The sequence below is a fragment of the Pogona vitticeps genome, chromosome 3, assembly GCF_051106095.1.
Source record: "Pogona vitticeps strain Pit_001003342236 chromosome 3, PviZW2.1, whole genome shotgun sequence".
Taxonomy (NCBI): Eukaryota; Metazoa; Chordata; class Lepidosauria; order Squamata; family Agamidae; genus Pogona; species Pogona vitticeps.
In genome coordinates, this window is record NC_135785.1 from 119,944,645 (window position 1) to 119,963,614 (window position 18,970).

General features: G+C 38.4%; 1 protein-coding gene across 1 annotated transcript in view; it reads left to right on the plus strand.

Moving 5' to 3' along the window:
* Nucleotides 1-18,970, plus strand: part of LETM1 (leucine zipper and EF-hand containing transmembrane protein 1) — a 44,493-nt gene that overhangs the window by 7,658 nt on the left and 17,865 nt on the right. The window contains exons 3-8 of the mRNA XM_020805912.3: nt 2,888-3,338; nt 6,596-6,739; nt 9,670-9,807; nt 14,408-14,611; nt 16,204-16,323; nt 18,142-18,273. Coding sequence (XP_020661571.3) covers nt 2,888-3,338; nt 6,596-6,739; nt 9,670-9,807; nt 14,408-14,611; nt 16,204-16,323; nt 18,142-18,273 — 1,189 coding nt within the window. The remainder of the gene's footprint in view (nt 1-2,887; nt 3,339-6,595; nt 6,740-9,669; nt 9,808-14,407; nt 14,612-16,203; nt 16,324-18,141; nt 18,274-18,970) is intronic.

An 18,970-nucleotide genomic window follows, 5' to 3' on the forward strand; every position in this document is an offset into this window, starting at 1 on the left:
TGTGTCTACTCAAGGCGTCTCACATCAGAATCATACATAAAAATAGTTAAAACAATAATTTGAATTGACAATATTAATATTAATCAAGATGGAAAAGTAAACAAAAGGTCAAACAGAAAGTAAAAGTCAAGTATTGACAGGAGGGAAGGCCTGCCTAAAGAGCCAAATTTTTAATTGGCTCTTAAAGACGCCCAGCGAGGGTGTCAGGCAGATCTCTTACGGCAAGTTGTTCCAAAGCCGAGGGGGGGGGAAGGCTGGCCGGGGGGGAGGGCAGTCTTTACCGACCTTGGAAGGACAGAAGGCTGAGTCAACCTTGAGCCGGCTACCTGGGATTGAACCCCAGGTCATTTGCACAGTTTTAGCTACAGTACAGCAGTTTAACCACCGCACCATGAGGCTCACTAAGGCTGGAGAAAGTGTTTTTAAGGGACATGAGTGAAGGCATGCCGATAGGCCTGTAGATATCTTAAGATCTATGGAGGCCATGTAGTCGCCAGGTTTGTGTGCCATGAAGCTGTCTCTGAATTTGACATCTGATACAGCCTGTATGAGTTATCTCTCTTGAGGACTACAAACAGAATGGAGTAGACTCCCATGAACCCCTTTAGAAGAGGAACAGGCTCTGCTGCTCCAATCTCGAGGAGTTTATAGTACTCTTACAAAAGAACTGCTAACTTGTTCTTGTTCATTGAGACTAGACAGGGAAGGAGCCCACTCCTGGGAGTCTGGTAAAAATCTACAACATAATCCTCCATGATGGTTTGTAGCACCTCCTGATTGGAAGTGGTCATTTCCCGCAGAGAGAGAAATATGACCTCTGTTCACCGGAAGTGTTAGAGGATGTCAGAAATTTTGCTTGGAGGTTTGTAAAGATCTTGCTGGGCAATTGGTTTGGGCTGGACCTATGGTCAGTGTTGGAAATTAGACTGAAATCTGTATCTGGCCCAAGGAGGATGAAAATTACTGAAATCCGTGGAGCAGGAGAATGTTCATGGGTAATGAAAGGAGGAAAAACGTTGGTTTCTCTTCCATCATCTTTTTTTGGTAAATTTGGCATGGCCTTCTTATTCTTTATATTGCCTCCCTCTACCTTTTGGGATTCGTTATAAACTCCTGTTTATTTTTAATTTTTTTAATGACATGTATTCTCATTTGATTTCTCATGATTCTGTTTGCTTCTTTAATTCTATTATTATTATTTATTTATTTAAAATATTTTTACCCTGCCTTTCTCCTTGAAAAGCACCCATGGTGACTTACATTACAAGACAGTATTTTAAGTTGAAAACGATGAGCATACAACAGTGATTAACAACATTAAAATATGATATTTAAAGCTAAGAACAATGAGTATAAAAGTATCTTACATCATTGAAAGTATTAAAGCTAACAACAGTAAGTATACAACTATTTAAAAAAACAAAAAACAAATACCACTCAGAAATGGAAAACACAAAAATGGAAAAACACAAGTACTACTAAAAATCCAGCCAAAGCAGTAATGCATAGCTATCTAAAAAAATCACACAACAGGTAGCTTGTTACTGAGGGAAAGCTTCTGTAAACGAAAGGTCTTTGCCTGCTTGCGGAAGGTCAGTAAAGATGGAGCCAGCCTGGCCTCCTGTGGAAGGCAGTTCCAAAGTCTGGGAGCAGCAACAGAGAAGGCTCTCTCCTGTGTCCCCATCAGACATATCGGGGAAGGTGGCAGGACTGAGAAAGGCCTCTCCTGATGATCCTAACACTAGAGATGAGGGTATTCGTATTTGAATATCCCCATGCAGCTGGAGTTAACGGGAGTCTGCCTCGCTGGCGGCCTCATCCATCCATCCAATCACTCCTGGAGCCCCGCACTCTTTCTGTTCGGCTAGAGACTCTGCAGCCCTGGAGGGAGACTCATCCTTCCTCTCCTTCCCTGGAGTGCCTAACCGAGCAGGAAGAGAGTGGGGCTCCCGGAGTGATTAGAAGGATGAGCAAGGCCTCTGGCAGACTCGTGAGTGGACGGTCATTAACTCCAGCTGCATGGGGATATCTGTATATGAATACCCCCATCTCTACTTAAGACCCAAGCTGGCTCATAATGGGAGAGATGATCTTTCAGATTGCTTGGGCCCAGGCCATTTAAGGCTTTAGAGGTTAAAACCAGCACTTTGAATTGTGATAACAATTTTTAACATGTTTTCTTGCCTTCTCATGGATACCATCGCAATATGATACCTCTTAAACTTTCTTTTTCCTTCCTTATCCTTCTTCCTTTCAAGCTGTCCCCCAAATTTGTTTTGTATCCTGCATCTCTTAGCAACCAACCTTCCTCCATTTGTCTATCTACAGTTTTCAGAAACATTTTTCCCCATGTTGACTTTAAGCCTGTGACAAGAGTGATATAATTCTGTCTGCCTGCCTATTCAATCCATCTGCTTCCACATAGTTTCTTCATGGTTGTATAACAGTAGAGAGATTACAAGATCAGGTGACAAAGCTGTGGCTCATTATCAAGATATAATTTCCAAATCATAGTCTTGAGGGGGATAGTGAATCCCATTTACTGAATATAAGTAGAAGGTATTGTGTATTTTTCAAAACACTGTAGGATATGTTTGTTACAGAAAGCTGGTAAAGTAAATTTCAGTATGACAATGTTGGGTGAAAAATTTGCAAGTCACATTTTAGTATACTTTTTCTCAGAGAATCTGGTTCAGTAAGCAGGATGCTAGTATGAATGTGGAAGCATATTTCTGTCTCCTCTCAATTATACAAATGTCTGAGTAATTTTTTTCTAAGTCACTGTCTCTACCGTATTGCAATTCACAAAATAGTTTTGACGGTCAGTGGGATGAATTTTAAAGTAATCTGCAATGTAAATACTGAATTTCACTTTGTTTTTTTACAGGCAAATTCATTATAAACATTGTATTGGTATCTCTCCTGTTTATTCCGCAAGAGATGGTTATAGCTGGACTGAAGGATCAGAAAAAGGACACTTTACAGTGCTTAGGTCACCTGATTTGTGGCTGATGTCTCCCAATAGAGGTATTTGGGGACCGTATCATTTTCCAGTGCGGAAGTGGCATTCTTCACAATCAAATAATGATGACTCTGTGGTAGAAAAATCCCTGAAGTCTCTCAAGGATAAAAACAAGAAATTAGAAGAAGGAGGCCCTGTATATAGTCCAACCATAGAAGAAAACATAGTCAAAAAGTCTCTTGGACAAAGAATTGTTGATGAGATAAAGCATTATTATCATGGCTTTCGATTGTTATGGATTGATACAAAGATTGCTGCAAGGATGCTCTGGCGTATACTTCATGGCAGCACTTTATCCCGTCGCGAACGGAGACAGGTACTGAACCAGTGGTATTCTTTTTGCTCCATATTCAAATGGAATTTCTTTAACTTGAGCAGTATTTATCAAATACAGTGGTACCTCGCAAGACAATTACCTCTCAAAATGACGAATCTGCATGACGACGAGGTTTTTCGACCACCATTTTGCTTCACAAAACAGTGATTCCTACGGGGGAATTTCTGTGGACGTGCTTCTCTGACCGTGTTTTCACAAGACGACAATTTTTACAGCTGATTGTCAGCTTCGCAAAATGGCTTCCCCAGGGGCGATCTTCGCAAAACGGGTGTTTTCGGGTCAGTTTTTCACAAGACAGCGATTTAAAACAGCTGATCGGTGCTTCGCAAAGCGGCTTCCCTAGGGGCGATTTTCACTGGACAACGATGATTTTTCCCCATTGGAATGCATTAAATGGGTTTCAATGCATTCCAATGGGGAAATGCTTTTCACAAGACGATGTTTTCACAAGATAGCAATTTCAATGGCATGAATTAACATCATCTTGCGGGGCACCACTGTACAAGATAGTTGTTGCAGGTTTTCCAGGCTCTTTGTCCATGTTCTTAAGGTTTTTCTTCCTAACGTTTCGCCAGTCTCTGTGGCCAGCATCTTCAGAGGACAGGAGTCAGAACTCTGCTGTGTTCCGACTCTTGTCCTCTCAAGAGCCTGACCACAAAGACTGGTGAAACGTTAGGAAGAAAAATCTTAAAAACATGGCCAAAGAGCCCGGAAAACCCACAATAACCATTGGATCCCAGCCATGAAAGCCTTCGAAAATACAAGATACCTGGCCCTGAATTCAATTAGTAGTACCAACTGTGCAAACTGAATATTTCTGTGAGTGTTGCTTCACTATTCAGCTGTTGATTCAGTGGATATACTGTAGTTGGGACAACTAGTTAAATTTAGTCTCTTTATTTGTGAAAAGTAACGCTATGTATGCTGTTATTGAAATGTTTTTCCAATAAATACATAATGCAATATTGATATAGAGATCCCTACACATGTGACGGCTTACCGTGCTACCCCAAAAATAAGACAGGTTCTTATATTAATTTTTGCTCCAAAAATTAAGGGCTTATTTTCAGGGGATTTTTTTTCATGTGCAACAATCTACATTTATTCAAATACAGTCATGTCATCTTCCGGTTGCTACACAATGGTAGAGGGTGGGGTTTCACTTAACTGGGGCTTATTTTGGAGGTTAGGGCTTATATAATGAGCATCCTGAAAAATCACACTAGGCCTTATTTTCAGGTTAGATTTTATTTTCGGGGAAACGGTATAAATCAGTACAAAAGAGATACTTCAGCATATATGAAAATACTACAGAAAGTTATGCAGTCTTAGATGAAAGCAGTTTCTACAGTAGAACTCTCCCAACTTATAAACAGGTCACTGTAGAACACCTCACTTTTGCAGCCATTCCAGTGTTATCCAGCATTCAAAAATCAGTTTTTGTAGCCTTTCTTGAAACATGAGTGATGGATCCATCAAGATAATGCTAAGTATACTCTATACGTAAGGTGGAGGGAATAAAAATTCAGTAGCAAGTTCTGCTGATTGTTGTGACAATATAGTGGCAGAAGGTGTATGTTAGGATGGCCAAGAAATCAGAAGGAAGTTGGAGTTGAGGGTTGAGAATTATCTGAGAACCAGACTCCTCTGTTAACATTAACTCGCATGGTAAAATAAGGTTCCGATTACGATAAGTCACTTTTCAACTGTTGGGAAGGGACCAGATAAGTCATAAATGTAAGGATCTGTTGTATATGCATTAAAATGGATCAAAACAACATGATTTTCAAACAGTTGTCATTGGGGATCAATAAGTTAATCTGAATGGTGGGAAATTTGGGGAAAATCAGATCAGCTATAAATAGTACAGTGGTAAATATAGCATTTGCTTCCTCGGGATGTAGTGATAGCCACCAAGCTGGGTGAGTGTAAAATAACTCATGGAGGATATGATTTATGGTCCTGACAGCTATATATTGCACCCAGTATTGGAAGTGGCACGCTTCTGTGTACTAATAGCTCAGAAACTGAATGCAGGAGGGTGTTTAAGCTCACATGTTCAGTTTGTGAGAATAGAAAGCTGGACTAGACAGCTCTTTGACCTGGTCCAACACACACCTTTTCTTGAATTCTAAAGAAAAGAAAAAGGCAGTCTACTGTGGTGAATATTCGTAGAGTTAAATAACTGCACACTTGTTTTAATGTTTTAAACAATTATTTCTAATGTGTCCTTTGCATTGTTGACAAGATGGTGTTTATTTGGTCCACTTTTCTGTGTATTTGTCACAGTTGCTGTTTTATAGACTTGGAATACAATGCACTGCCAGTTTTCCATTTATATTTTAAAAGTGCAGCAAGTACAGTAGGATGCAGTGTTGCCTCAAGTGCAATTGTGTGTGTTTTAAAAATTCATACAGAATTAAAGCAGTGGCTGGTCTATATATAGTTCTGATACCAATTCATAGCATTATGATCTAGTGACTCTTGTTCCGACTTTTTAAGAACAAGTGGCACCTCCTTCCATACATCCCAGTGGCTGGATTTTGGCTTCTGCTATTGATAACTACAAGTTAAATCTAAGTGCTGCATCATTTCTTGTTCTTTTTTCCTATCGTTCTTTTCCCATGCCCAAGTTGAAGTAGGCAGCATCCAGAAAAGTTGAAGCATCCAGAAAAGATGCTGGAGTTAAACCTAAGTATGTTTACACCTCAAATATGCATAAAACTCACTATTTAATGATTGAAAAGGTTAACGCTGCACAGATTGGCTTGGATTCTGTCATAGGCCAAAGACAGCTGACATGTATCAGGTTCCTTTTCAATTGGCAACGCTTTCAACATATCCCACACAATTCCCAAGCATTCCTACGTCTTCAAGAATAGGTCCAATTCCATGGACATAGATCTAGTCACAGAAGAGAAATTAGGATGCGAACCAATATTTCACAAGAGTATTTGCAGTACTTCATTTAGGTAGTTGATTAAAACTGTTTAGCAACAAGGTTGCTAAAATTAGAACATTTACTAAGCTGCACTTTATAGTACCAGAACAAATATGTAACTAAGTCTGAAGGAGTACAACAGTTGCAGAACATAATGAGTCCCACTGTGGTCATTCATCCTTTTTGTCATGCTTTTAAAGTAATGTATGCCAAAAGAAATTGGAGAACTTGCTTTATGTTGTCTGTTTTGCTTTCATGATGTGATACTATAACTTTCTTATGTATTTGTTTTCAGTTCCTTCGAATATGTGCTGATCTTTTCCGGTTGGTCCCCTTCCTTGTCTTTCTTGTTGTTCCATTCATGGAATTCCTACTTCCAGTAGCCTTAAAGCTCTTCCCTAATATGCTTCCTTCAACATTTGAGACAAAGTCTAAGAAGGTAACTGTAATGTGGGCAAACTGTTCAATACTTTGTGGTGATTCTCAAAGCTGCAATGTGTATGTATTTTGTGGCCTAAGAGTTCTAGAAGACTTAGTCAGGTTGTTTTGAAGTAAAAAATGGAATGTGTATTTATACTAGGATATCTCTTCTATTTAAATTATGAATTTAGTGAATAATTACAGTTTAGTTCTTGAAGAACTGTAGGCTTAGATGTGTGTTACAGGTCAGATGCATCCGCTTTGTCTTACAGCAAAATCTGTGATACAGAATTGTTACAAGATGGGGGGAAATGACAGTTTAATGTTAATGAATGTTATGGTTCTTAAGAGGAGCTGTAACTGAAATACTTAAAAAAATTATAAATCCTTATTTAACTTCAGTTTAAAACAAATGTATTAAATATAACCCTACCTTGCCAGTTTGCCATTTTTTAAAATCTGTATCCTTCATGATTTTAATGGTTTTTAGTGTGTTTAGTTTAACTAATTTTTATGATTTTATGGTGGGAAGGTTATATTATTTTATTGTCTTTGAGTTAAATGTGATTCTGTCTGTTTTTATTCTTTTTAAAAATTTGCAAGCTGCGTTGAATGCTATCTTGTAGTGGAAAACCTTTACATACATTAGGTGCATTTAGAATTTAATAGATCAATATTAGTTTATTTTTCAAGTAGAATGCTCTATGTCCAAAAATGTTATACTCACAGAAGTCAAAGTATGCAGTATGATACATCTTGGTCCCCAGCACCGTTTAAGGACTTATGCATGTGTTTCTGAGCCAGTATTCATCAGGATCAGTGTGATTTAAATTTTAAAAATTGGATTTTGATGTTAAGTAAAAAATAATAATCATTTTTAAAAATCTAAATTTAGAGCAGTATTGATTTTTATCCAGTAAAAATCTGGTATTGGCAGCTATTTTCCTTCCGCTTAATGGGTTGCATCCAGATATGTCCCTTCTTCCAATTTTGGGGAAGGGCAACACAGATTCAATCTCCAAGGAGGCTTACTGTTGGAAGTGCTGATGATATCGTTCTTATCATTTACTGCTTTGGCTTTGTTATTACCCAGCTGGGTAAGTCCCCTACGGAGGATGAGCCAGAGCCCCATAAAACTGACAAGGGGGAAGACTGCCTCGCAGCCCAGCTAAAATCTGCCAGGGCAAATGCTCTGCTACAGAAAGAAGGCTCCTTAGGGGAGAGCCATCCTCAGACGTAGGGGGTCTCAGAACCTTTCAATTCATTTAAGTTAAGTATTCCCACTGCTGGATGAAGACATCGTCCAGTTTATGCAATATGAATTAATGGAACAGGATTTTAGGAATGAATAGCTTAGCAGTCTAATAATAATTTTGTCTGGAAGAGAAACACTTGCTGAAAACTTGAATTTAAAATTCTGATTGAAGGGAGGATTTGGATTACATTTGTGGAGTTGATCACGATTCCATGACATGGCACAAAAGAAAGAAATAGAAATTGAGCAACAACGTGAGAATTCTTGGAGAAAGTGTGACATAGATATAATATTATTTTGTCTAAAATGTCATGTAAATGAAACATTTCAGTAAATACAGTAAATACAGTGGGGCCTCGCTAGACAGTTACCCCGCATGACAGTTTTTTTTTGTTAGACATTGACTTTTTGCGATCGCTATAGCGATTCGCAAAACAGTGATTCCTATGGGGAAATTTCGCTGGACAGTGTTTGGTCCCTGCTTCGCAAACCGATTTTCGCTAGACAGTGATTTTGACAGCTCCATCCACACTAGCAAGACGGGTGTTTTCGGGATCTAGGCTTCGCAAGACAGCTATTTAAACATCTGATCGGCGGTTCGCAAAACCATTTTCCTATGGCTGATCTTCTCTAGACAACGACGATTCTTCCCCATTGGAACGCATTAAACAGGTTTCAGTGCATTCCAATGGGGAAATGCTTTTCGCTAGACAATGATTTCTCTAAACAGCGATTTCAGTGGAATGGATTATCATCGTCTAGCGAGGCACCACTGTAAATTCTATATCTGTAGCCCCAGAGGAATTTGTGATTTCTAATTAGTGTGTAGTTATTTTTATTAGGCTGATAACAGAGGACCATTTACCTAGCAGTCCTCCCCCCTTTTTGGGGGGGGGGAATTATAAATACCACACATGTCTGTTTGCTTTTTCCTGGTGTCTTGGGAGGCTTGATAGAAAATGCTGTTGGTGCTTTGCAGTTCTGGCAGCAGACAACGCCCTCTAGGAGCTATTAGTGGAAACTAGAAATTCTTTTGTATGGAACTCTTAACATTAACATCTATAGTAAGCTAAGGAAAGTTAGCTTTTGCTGATCAGATTTTTATTACTGAAGTTGCTATGACCAAGGTATCTTAATACACTAGCTGAAATCTTGTTGCTTAGAGTAGTAAGTTGCACTATAGTAGGCCCATTGAATCTGGGATTTAGGAAGTCAACTTCATGTATTCCATTGATTCGGTTGGGTCTACCGTAGTTGGCTTAAGTTAGTCACAACTAGGGTAGACCCATTTAAATCAGTGGAATGTATGAAGGAATTGGCTCACCAGATTTCCAGTGATTCAGAGTTTGGCATACTGTGCTAAACAACAGGATTTCAGCCACTGAGTTGCCTACAAGATCTTAAAAGTAGGAAAGAATGCACATGGTTCTGAATCAGAAATCTACTATTATTTTAAAAAAGCTGCTGAGAATGTATCCTGAACATAAACATTTAAATTGGTGGGACTCACTTGAGTGGGCATATAAAAACTGGAAAAGTTGATGATGTAACTTGTTACCAAGAGCTACATGGTTCAGTATGATTTTTTTGAATAGTTTAATACTGTATGAATTCAGAATAATTCAAGATGAAAATTCAAAACTTCTATGGCAAAACCAGGAGTAATTTCTATTAAATTAAAAATGTTTTTATAGGAAGAGAGATTGAAAAAAGAACTAAGAGTGAAGCTTGAACTGGCTAAATTTCTTCAAGATACTATTGAAGAGATAGCCTTAAAGAATAAAGCTTCCAAAGGGAATGCAACTAAAGACTTTGCTGCCTTCTTTCAAAAGGTAAACTGTTTAATTTTTTTTATTTATATTATCATTTAGCTTTTTGCCTTGCCTTTTCCACACTATAAGCTGTTAAGTAATGTGTAGCAATCAATATAAAATGTCAGTATTGAAGGCTGAATTAAATAATTTTCAGTGTGCAGGATAAAATTGAAAAATCAGTCACTTTGGCAAACCAAAGACCTGTCTAGACATGGAAGCTCTGTCTTCCCACTAGAAGTAAGGGTGTGTGTAGCTGAACAGACTTCCCTTAGAAAAGAGTTTCAAAGTCTAAACACAGCCATCAGGAAAGGTGCCTTCTCTTTTCCCAACAAATACACTACATATGATGTAACACGTAGAGAAGAAATTTCCCCAAAGTTCATAAAAAACAGACAAATTCAGATCATATAATCACTTGATTCTTTTTATCTTTCCCCCATCTTGAACAATATTACTATACTATTGTTGTTCCTTATTTTATTATATTGCTTTTATGCCATTTTTATTGTTAGCCACCCAGAGTAGACTTGGGCCTAAATGGGCAGGGTATAAATTAAATAAATAAATAAATAAAATCATGAAAAGTACTAGTTGCCCTCTATTTGCATTGTTTATGTCATCTCTCTCTTTTTTTAATTCTAATTTTTATTCTTTTCAGTGGGTGGGATTATGGGGAAGGGAACGTAGGTTGGGAGGGGGAAGTATGGATAAGGAAATAAAATTCCAGAGACTGAGATGGTACATTTACATCAACTTATACAATTATACTAGAAAGAGAGATAAAAAGAAAAACAGCACATTTTCCAGTATTACTATATTTACTAATCTATCTTTTCCTTAGTGGGACCTTCACATTCTTCTTTAATCAATGTTATCCAGGCTATCTTTTGAGTCTACAGTAATTATGAAATTATTCCCTACATATCCACCAAACATAATAAAAGTCTGCTCCTGTGTTTTACGTTTCCCACACTATTTAAAAACATTGGCATTGTGTACCATCAGTTATTTATATATCATCTATAAAACATCTTATCTATATTTTATTTAATAGTTACTGATATTTGAACATTAATATTCTTCTACCATTTTATACCCATTATATCCTATAGACTTTAACCATTTTATTCATTTAGTCCGTTTTTATTGTTGAGGTTTTCTTTCCTCCTCCTGCATCCTCTTGTTTCTATAGTGTGCTTTCCTTTGGAAGTTCTTGCTTGCTCTTCTGCTCTAGTCGAGCTTCTTTCTGTCTCTGATCTTGATGATCCACTTGATTTCTCCTCTTCTAGTTTCTCATCTGCTTTTTTCTCCTATTTTTCCCTGCCCAGTCATTTCTCATTTCTTTTCGTAAAATATTCTGCCTTCACTTTTGACTTAATATAATAACTCTGCTCCTGGAATTCAAAGAGGACACTTTCAGGCACCAACCACTTATACATAATTTAGTTTGTTCTCATGAGGGTTGTCAACTCTGCATATTGTCCTCTTTTCTGTCTTATTTGCCACAGAATCTGTTTCAAGATCTTAATTTCAGTATATTTTCTATTACGTTCCTTGCCTTGTATATTTCTTAGGACTTAATCTCGAAAAATCTTTCTTGTAAATTTAACATGAATTTCCCTGGGGAGATTTTTATTCCTGGTGTATACTGTATTAATTCTTCATGATGTGCCTATATATTTTGTTGAGCATCCTCTTATTGCATCTCCTTGAGCAATGCTAAATAGGTAGTAATCACTTGCACTGTATTGTCTCCTTTTTATTCTGGTACATTCTGGAAACTTACGTATGGCATTGTCTCTTTCCATTTGTAGATTTAACAAGAGTAATTTTATCTTGCTTGTTTTCCCATTTCAGTTCTCCCATCTCTGTATTCAAGGTCTCCAGGCTTGTGTTCTTTTTTATGTCCCATCTATTCTGGCTATTTGTTTTTTTTTTTCCACCTGTAATTTGATTTTTAATATTAATCATTTTCATCCCTAAATCTTTCATTTGAGCACGTAGCTGAGCCATCACTCCTTATAGTTGCTGTAGCTCTGTTGATAACATCTCTTGAATGCTCTGCTGCCAGTCCTTAATTGACTCTTGCCCAAATATCCCACTGATATTCTGTTCCTGTGGTGATGAGCCTCCTTGGGTTCTCTCTTTTCCACCTTTATGCCTTCTCTTGAGGACTATGTCCAGTTCTGGAAGCTGCACTTTCAGAAGGATGCTGACAAACTGAAACAGATTCAAAGGAGGACAACAGTGATGATCAGGGGACTGGAAACCAAGCCCTGTGAGGAAACACTGAGAGATCTGGGGATGTATAGCCTCAAAGAAAGAAGATTGAGGGGATATATATAATATTTTTATATTTTAAAATTACTTTTGACTCTAGAAAGGATAAAAATACAATACTCAAAGTAAAAACTGTGGCTATCTTTGGAATAATATTAATTTTTATGTTACTGATTTTTATTCTGTACTTCCAAGATATTTTTATTTATTGATTGATTTGATTTGATTTGATTTGATTTGATTTGATTTGATTTATATCCCGCCCATCTGGTCTGGTCGACCACTTCCAAGATATAAGCTTGCTCTCTTAAAAGAGAATACAGTAGCATCAGTTTGCCTGCTACTCAGTTCATTCTCTATCAGAAAAGGTGTGGCTTTTCAGAGAGAAAATATGAAAGATATCCAGAAGACTTCCTTGAGCTACAAATGAGTTTATCTGGATTCTACGCACACACACACACATACAAACTCTTAATTTGAAGAGAAACTGTTTGCGAGCACAGAACGACTTTGAACTTTCTGGAGCTGCACTGAAGTGTTTTGATGGGAGTCCAGCTAATTCAGAGAGTACAGGGTGGCTGTTCTATTCCATTTCCCTCAGTTTGTTTTCATCCACCTTTGACTGCAAATGTCTTGGAACCTCTTTCCTCTTCCTTCTTCTTCCTCTGAGCAGTCCTGCAAAGCAGTTCATCATTTTGTACATATTTTGCATACACTTCCTTATCTTTTTTTAAAACAAAAGATGACAAAAAATTATTGTCAAGGGGACCTCCCCTTCCCCCTGTGGCCTCATGCTAGCCATTTGATCAATGGTGCCTGGCACTGCAACCCTTCAAGAAGTGTGCATGTGCCCAACTAAATAGTTTCTCTCAAATGGCTGCTCTAAATGCTTGATGTGCCTGGGAGATACACACAGCACTCAGACCTGCAAGAGTTGCAGAGTCTTCACATCACAAGAGAGGAAAAATCAGGAATCTGGACTTCGTAAAATACTATGAGACAAAACAGTTCTGGCTTCTGACTCCCTCATTCAGTACCCACCCAAAGGCCATCTGGATCAAATCAAGAGATCCATACCACCGGCCATGGTTTCAAGGTAAGGGTCAACATTACCCCAAATTACTTTGACTGTCTCAGTACCAATACCCACCACTCCATCCATCTCTGTCCTCTTCCACACCTCTACTAAAGAGGAAAGCATCTACTTTGGACCATGAGTCCAAACATAAGAAGAGGAAACACAAGGAGCAAAAAGCCAAGGATCTATTTCTGCTTGCCTCCAGCACAAAAGTCAACTTCCATACCGAGGGATCTAGTCAGTGAACCAGCCCGATCCCCGACACCAATCTCAGATCCTTCTCCCATCTCTGACTACCAGACTTCATGGTGGCCCAGCTTCCATCCGGGCTGGCATCCCCACCAGTTGGCCACCAGCTCCACTCTGAGGGACAGATAGTGCTCTGTGTAGCAGAAGTGATTTCACCAGTTACAGAAGATTGATGCAAATTAAAGAGTTCCTTTTTATTATTATTATTTTGGGGTAGGCCTCACTCATGGACAGTGAGACAAAGTTGCATACTGCCTGAATGAAAAACTAAGCTATTTGGTTAGTAGCAATCTGCTGCTGCTTGTGATATCATTCCTGCTGCACAGGTGGAGCTCTGCACCTGCAAGTTTTCAAACCTCTTTTGGACAGTGAGTGGTTTGAAACTTGCAGGCGATATAAGTGCTATAGACCTACTTTAAAAAGAAAGAAAGAAATGTGGAGCTTTGTCTTAACACAAGTAACATATATTCTTGAAGGCTTTCACGGCCAGGATCTAATGGTTGTTGTGGGTTTTTCGGGCTCTTTGGCCGTGTTCTGAAGGTTGCTCTTCCTAATGTTTCACCAGTCTCTGTGGCCAGCATCTTCAGAGGACAGCACTCTGTACTCTACTCAGCCACAAGGACAGGGGATCACTACACACAAATGACCAGCTAATGACACCCATCAACCACAGGAACAGATAATCTCCTTAGCACAACAATACACCCACAACAATACACACTAATCACCCATCTGCAGAAAAAGACAAAGGCCTATCTGACAGCCATAAATACTGCACTTCCAAAGCCAACTGCACCAGAACACAGAGTGCTGTCCTCTGAAGATTCCGGCCACAGAGACTGGCAAAACGTTAGGAAGAACAACCTTCAGAACACGGCCAAAGAGCCCGAAAAACCCAGAACAACCACGAGTAACATAGTATAGAATCCCACATTCTGATATTTATCTGTTTTTCTGTAATTAAGTAGAGAGAGAATGATATGCCTTTTAAAACAATTTCTATATTTCCAGATCCGTGAAACTGGAGAAAGACCAAGCAATGAAGAAATTTTACGCTTCTCAAAGCTATTTGAGGATGAACTAACCCTTGATAATCTCACAAGACCCCAACTGGTTGCTCTCTGCAAACTGCTGGAACTTCAGTCAATTGGGACAAATAACTTCCTTCGTTTTCAGCTGACAATGAAGTTGAGATCTATCAAAGCAGATGATAAAGTAGGAAATTTTCTTTCTCTATGAATGTTCCATTTGCTTCTGTTGTCTCAAATAAGCCTTTTAATTATATGAATGCATGTTCAAGGAAAGCTACTGCTCTCAAACTGTTCATCAAGGAGAAGCTTTATGAAATTATGAGGTGAGAGAAATAACAACAGCAACAATTGCTTTGGCTAGTCATTTGCCTCTCGTAGTTGTAGAGCTGAAGATGGGCAGCCACGAGACTCTGGGCCACTGAGAGGTTGTAGTGTGTACTGGGAAGACCAGCACTGTAAAAGGAAGACCAACCTGCACTACACACTAAAGTGCAACTACTCCATTGTTTGCTTGCCTAGTTTCTGGTTCTGATGGTCTTATAGCTTTCAGGGCCTTAGGGTTTGACAGAGAATGGACACAAAAATCTTCCAGATTCCCTCTTTGGTCATTTATAATTTTATAAATCTTTATCCTGTATTTTCTTCTTCTGTCCTTCCCCAATTATTTTTCTTCTGTATTTAAAAGCATGCTCCATCTCAAAATTGGTGTGGTAAAAAAATATATCTGGCTTTGACCCTTTTTGAGACCGTAAGGAATAATGTTATCTCCCCCCTTCCAGTAAACTAAAAATACAATTAAGAACTGGATGTCCAGTGATTTTTCTACTGGAGGCAGCATTTTCATTCATTTCTAGGCCTGACATAGCCTTTAGTGGGGCTGAGGTAAAGAACTTGGACCTCAGGTATAACAAAGCTGCCCACCTCCATTTTGAATAAAAATGCTAGGGTTTGCATTGATGATGTTATAAATATGATCTGCCACTGCTCTCTAGCCTCTTAGAATGATTGATTCCTTCCTGAGCTTGTAGACTTCAACTACCAGCCTTTCAACCAGCCAACCTCCAAAACTCACCAGCTGCTGTCATCTTGATAATTCCCAAAGAGAGAGGAACCTACCTAAATACTACCTGAACTGAATTCAAAGAAGTAGTTATGTTAAGTCTTGGTGCATTGTCAATATCAAAGGGAAGGGGGTCAAGGGAAAATAAGACAACACTTTAAAGACGATCGAATTTGTTTCCATGGGAGTATTTGTGGCACAAAATCCACTTTTTAGACATATCAGTACTTGTACTATGCAAATGGCATACTTACGATATTTGCTACAATTACTGCATAGTAGGGGTACTCAGTATGTCTGAGGAAGTGGCTATTAAGCCATGAAAACTTGCACTGAAATACATTTGATAGTCTTTAAAGTGCCACAATACTTTCACCTTGTCCCTCCCCTTTTCTCCTTTAATTTTGCTAAATTATGTGAACGTACATGAGGAAAGCAGCTCCCTCATGAGTAAGATAGCAGATCATGGAAGAATGCCTTCTAAATTGTATCTACTAAATAATCATTAAAGTAACCAAGAAAAGATAAACTATTTTAAATGGAGGAATAACGAAAGAGTAGCATAGAAACAATTTTCCATTCCTAGTTTACTATATGAAGAATCTATTTTATTTTCTTGTATTTTGTTTATCAGAACAGTTCCTTGTATTGTACTTTTAGATAAATACTTTTCTTCACAGTAAATGGTTTAAATATTAATCTTTTATCATGTCTAGCTGATTGCAGAGGAAGGTGTGGATAGCCTGACAGTCAAAGAGCTACAAGCAGCATGTCGAGCAAGAGGTATGAGAGCACTTGGTGTAACCGAAGAACGTTTGAAGGATCAGCTTAAGCAGGTACTTGTCAACTAGGGTTCTCTTGGGATTTGAAAGAGCTAGCCATGTTCGCCATTTTTAGTGCGTATAACAAAAATAGGACAAAAATGCAGAAGTCTCGTAGCATTTTAAAAACTGACATATCTGTTTAACTGCTGAGTCTTCATGGATTACAATCCACTTTCTTAGACCAAAGGAGAATAATAAATAGTCCACAGATTTATATACACAGCATACAAGATGGTGGACCAAGTAGAATGGGGAAAAGATGGTGCCAGTAGTGTTGGAAATGATCCTTCAAAATGATAGTGGAACGTTTAACAGTAGTAACAGACATACAGAACACATGTAATCAATAGTTTGAACATCCATTTCTCGTGTTAAGAATGCTGTTGCGAAGACCAGCTGATGGGCCCACAACTTATCCTGTTCGTTTGGTATCAGAAGGGACGTGGTGGCGTTGCGGGTTAAACCGCAGAAGCCTTTGCTGCAAGGTCAGAAGACCAGCAGTCGTAAGATAGAATCCACACGATGGAGTGAGCTCCTGTCGCTTGTCCCAGCTCCCGCCAACCTAGCGGTTCAACAGCATGCAGAATGTGACTAGATAAATAGGTACCACCATAGCGGGAAGGTAACGGCTTTCCGTGTCTAGTTGCGCTGGCCACTTGACCACGGAAGATTGTCTTCAGACAGACACTAGCTCTATGGCTTGGAAATGGAGATGAGCACCGCCCCCTAGAGTTGGACACGACTGGACTAAATGTCAAGGGGAACCTTTACCTTGGTATCAAAAGTAACACATTTTTGATATGTGCACTGTTAAACACCAGAAGGGCAACAAGCCTCTTCCAAGCCAACAACAGTGCCCAGTAACATTGTTCAGTGGTCTCCTGTCTTTGATGACCTAAATTCAGGAGTCTCTTAGGGCTCTGATAGGAAGCTCACTTTTATTATTACTGCAAGTCTGGAAAAAAATATTTTGGGCAAATCATTCTGCAAACAATGATTAAGAATTCTCCCAAATACTGCCAATAACTCCTTTCCATCTCTCTGCTCAAGTAAACTATACAAACACAACAGAACTGTGAAGGCCATCATTTACCATTGGTACAAAACGTTATCTAGGGCCTAACAAAAGTTGAGTTCTGTCTCATGGAACCATTACCAGTTATGCACACATATTGAAAACACACAGCAGTGCCACTCAGAAACTTGTGTACATGAAACAATTTGCAATTTCATTTTTTGATATACACAGCCTTTACAGAAGAAAGCAGACATGTTGCCATGAGGCAAGTTATCATTCCTTCAAATACATTTCCTAGATTTCTAATGACTGAATATCTGAATTTGTGCGTCCCAGATTAACAGCCGTATTCTTAAAATTACTATCTCTTCTTTACTGACAGAAAGTATGTTGGTAAAAATAATGAGGGGGTAGGGGAGACACGAAATATGACATTTTAAATACCAACATTTTTTCCAGTATGATGAGTTTTTATGCCTGCTTTTTCAGACATAAGAAGTGCAAACACATCTAAAGCAGTTGATTTGATCCATGAAAACTCTCACTGAAATTAATCAGTGCCTTTATATTTTCCAACACTCTAAGACAAACTTTGAAAACTGAAGACCATATTTTATAATCTCTCAACTTATTCTCCTGCTCTCAGACACTTTGTGAAGGGCACCTTTAATCAGATGTTTCTTATTATTTAGTGCTTAGTGGAACTACTTAGTTAAATTTACATTATTCTGTCCAAGTTACATTTTCAGTAACTGTGTTTTTTTAGTAGAAGTGTGTGCCATTATTACACTTTGTTTTACCTTTCTTTACAGTGGTTGGACTTGCATCTGAGTCAGGAAATCCCAACTTCACTGCTTATTTTATCCAGAGCCATGTACCTTCCAGATACTCTTTCACCAGCTGACCAGCTTAAAACAACCTTGCAAATACTACCTGAAAGTGTGGTATGTTATGCTAAACTTTGTGAAGGACACTTACATTTTGTATTTAGGTTTTCTCCTGTTATAGGTGTATTTGCTGTTCTTCGTAGTGGTCTCTTTGAATGCACACAAATGGGTTAATCCTGCACCTTTGAAAGAGATTCTTAATTTCTATAGAGTATCCAGCTAGCTTCTAATAGCATCTGTCATACAAGAATTTAACTTATCTTTTTTTCCCAGTTTTTACCTACCTTCATTTGAACAAATTTTTACATATCAGATTGCTGCACATGGAAGCAGGGCTAGTAAAAAAGTGACAACATATCTTCTATATAGATACATAAGCAAGACTTCATTTAGTTAGCCAGCTAGAACAGAAACTGTTATTTATAAAAACAGAAGAATGAAATAGTGCCTTGTTATTTTTATCATACTGTACAGGTCATCTGTCTTTCAGGACAAATGCCTGCTGACACTTGGGCAAGGAGAAGTAGGAAAGGGTGATATTTAGCTTGTTACCGCTGACAAGTTTTATTTCACTTTTGCAGCCTGAAATTGATGAACCCTTAGGCCAGATAAAACATGCTCATGTTTAAAGTGCCACACGATTTTCATGTTGGAATTAAAATGTTGTTTTGCTACTTAGTAAAAAATTATGCGGGTGGTAAAATTACAGGAATACATGTTCTGTAAATAGATGGAACCTCTATTTTTATAGTTA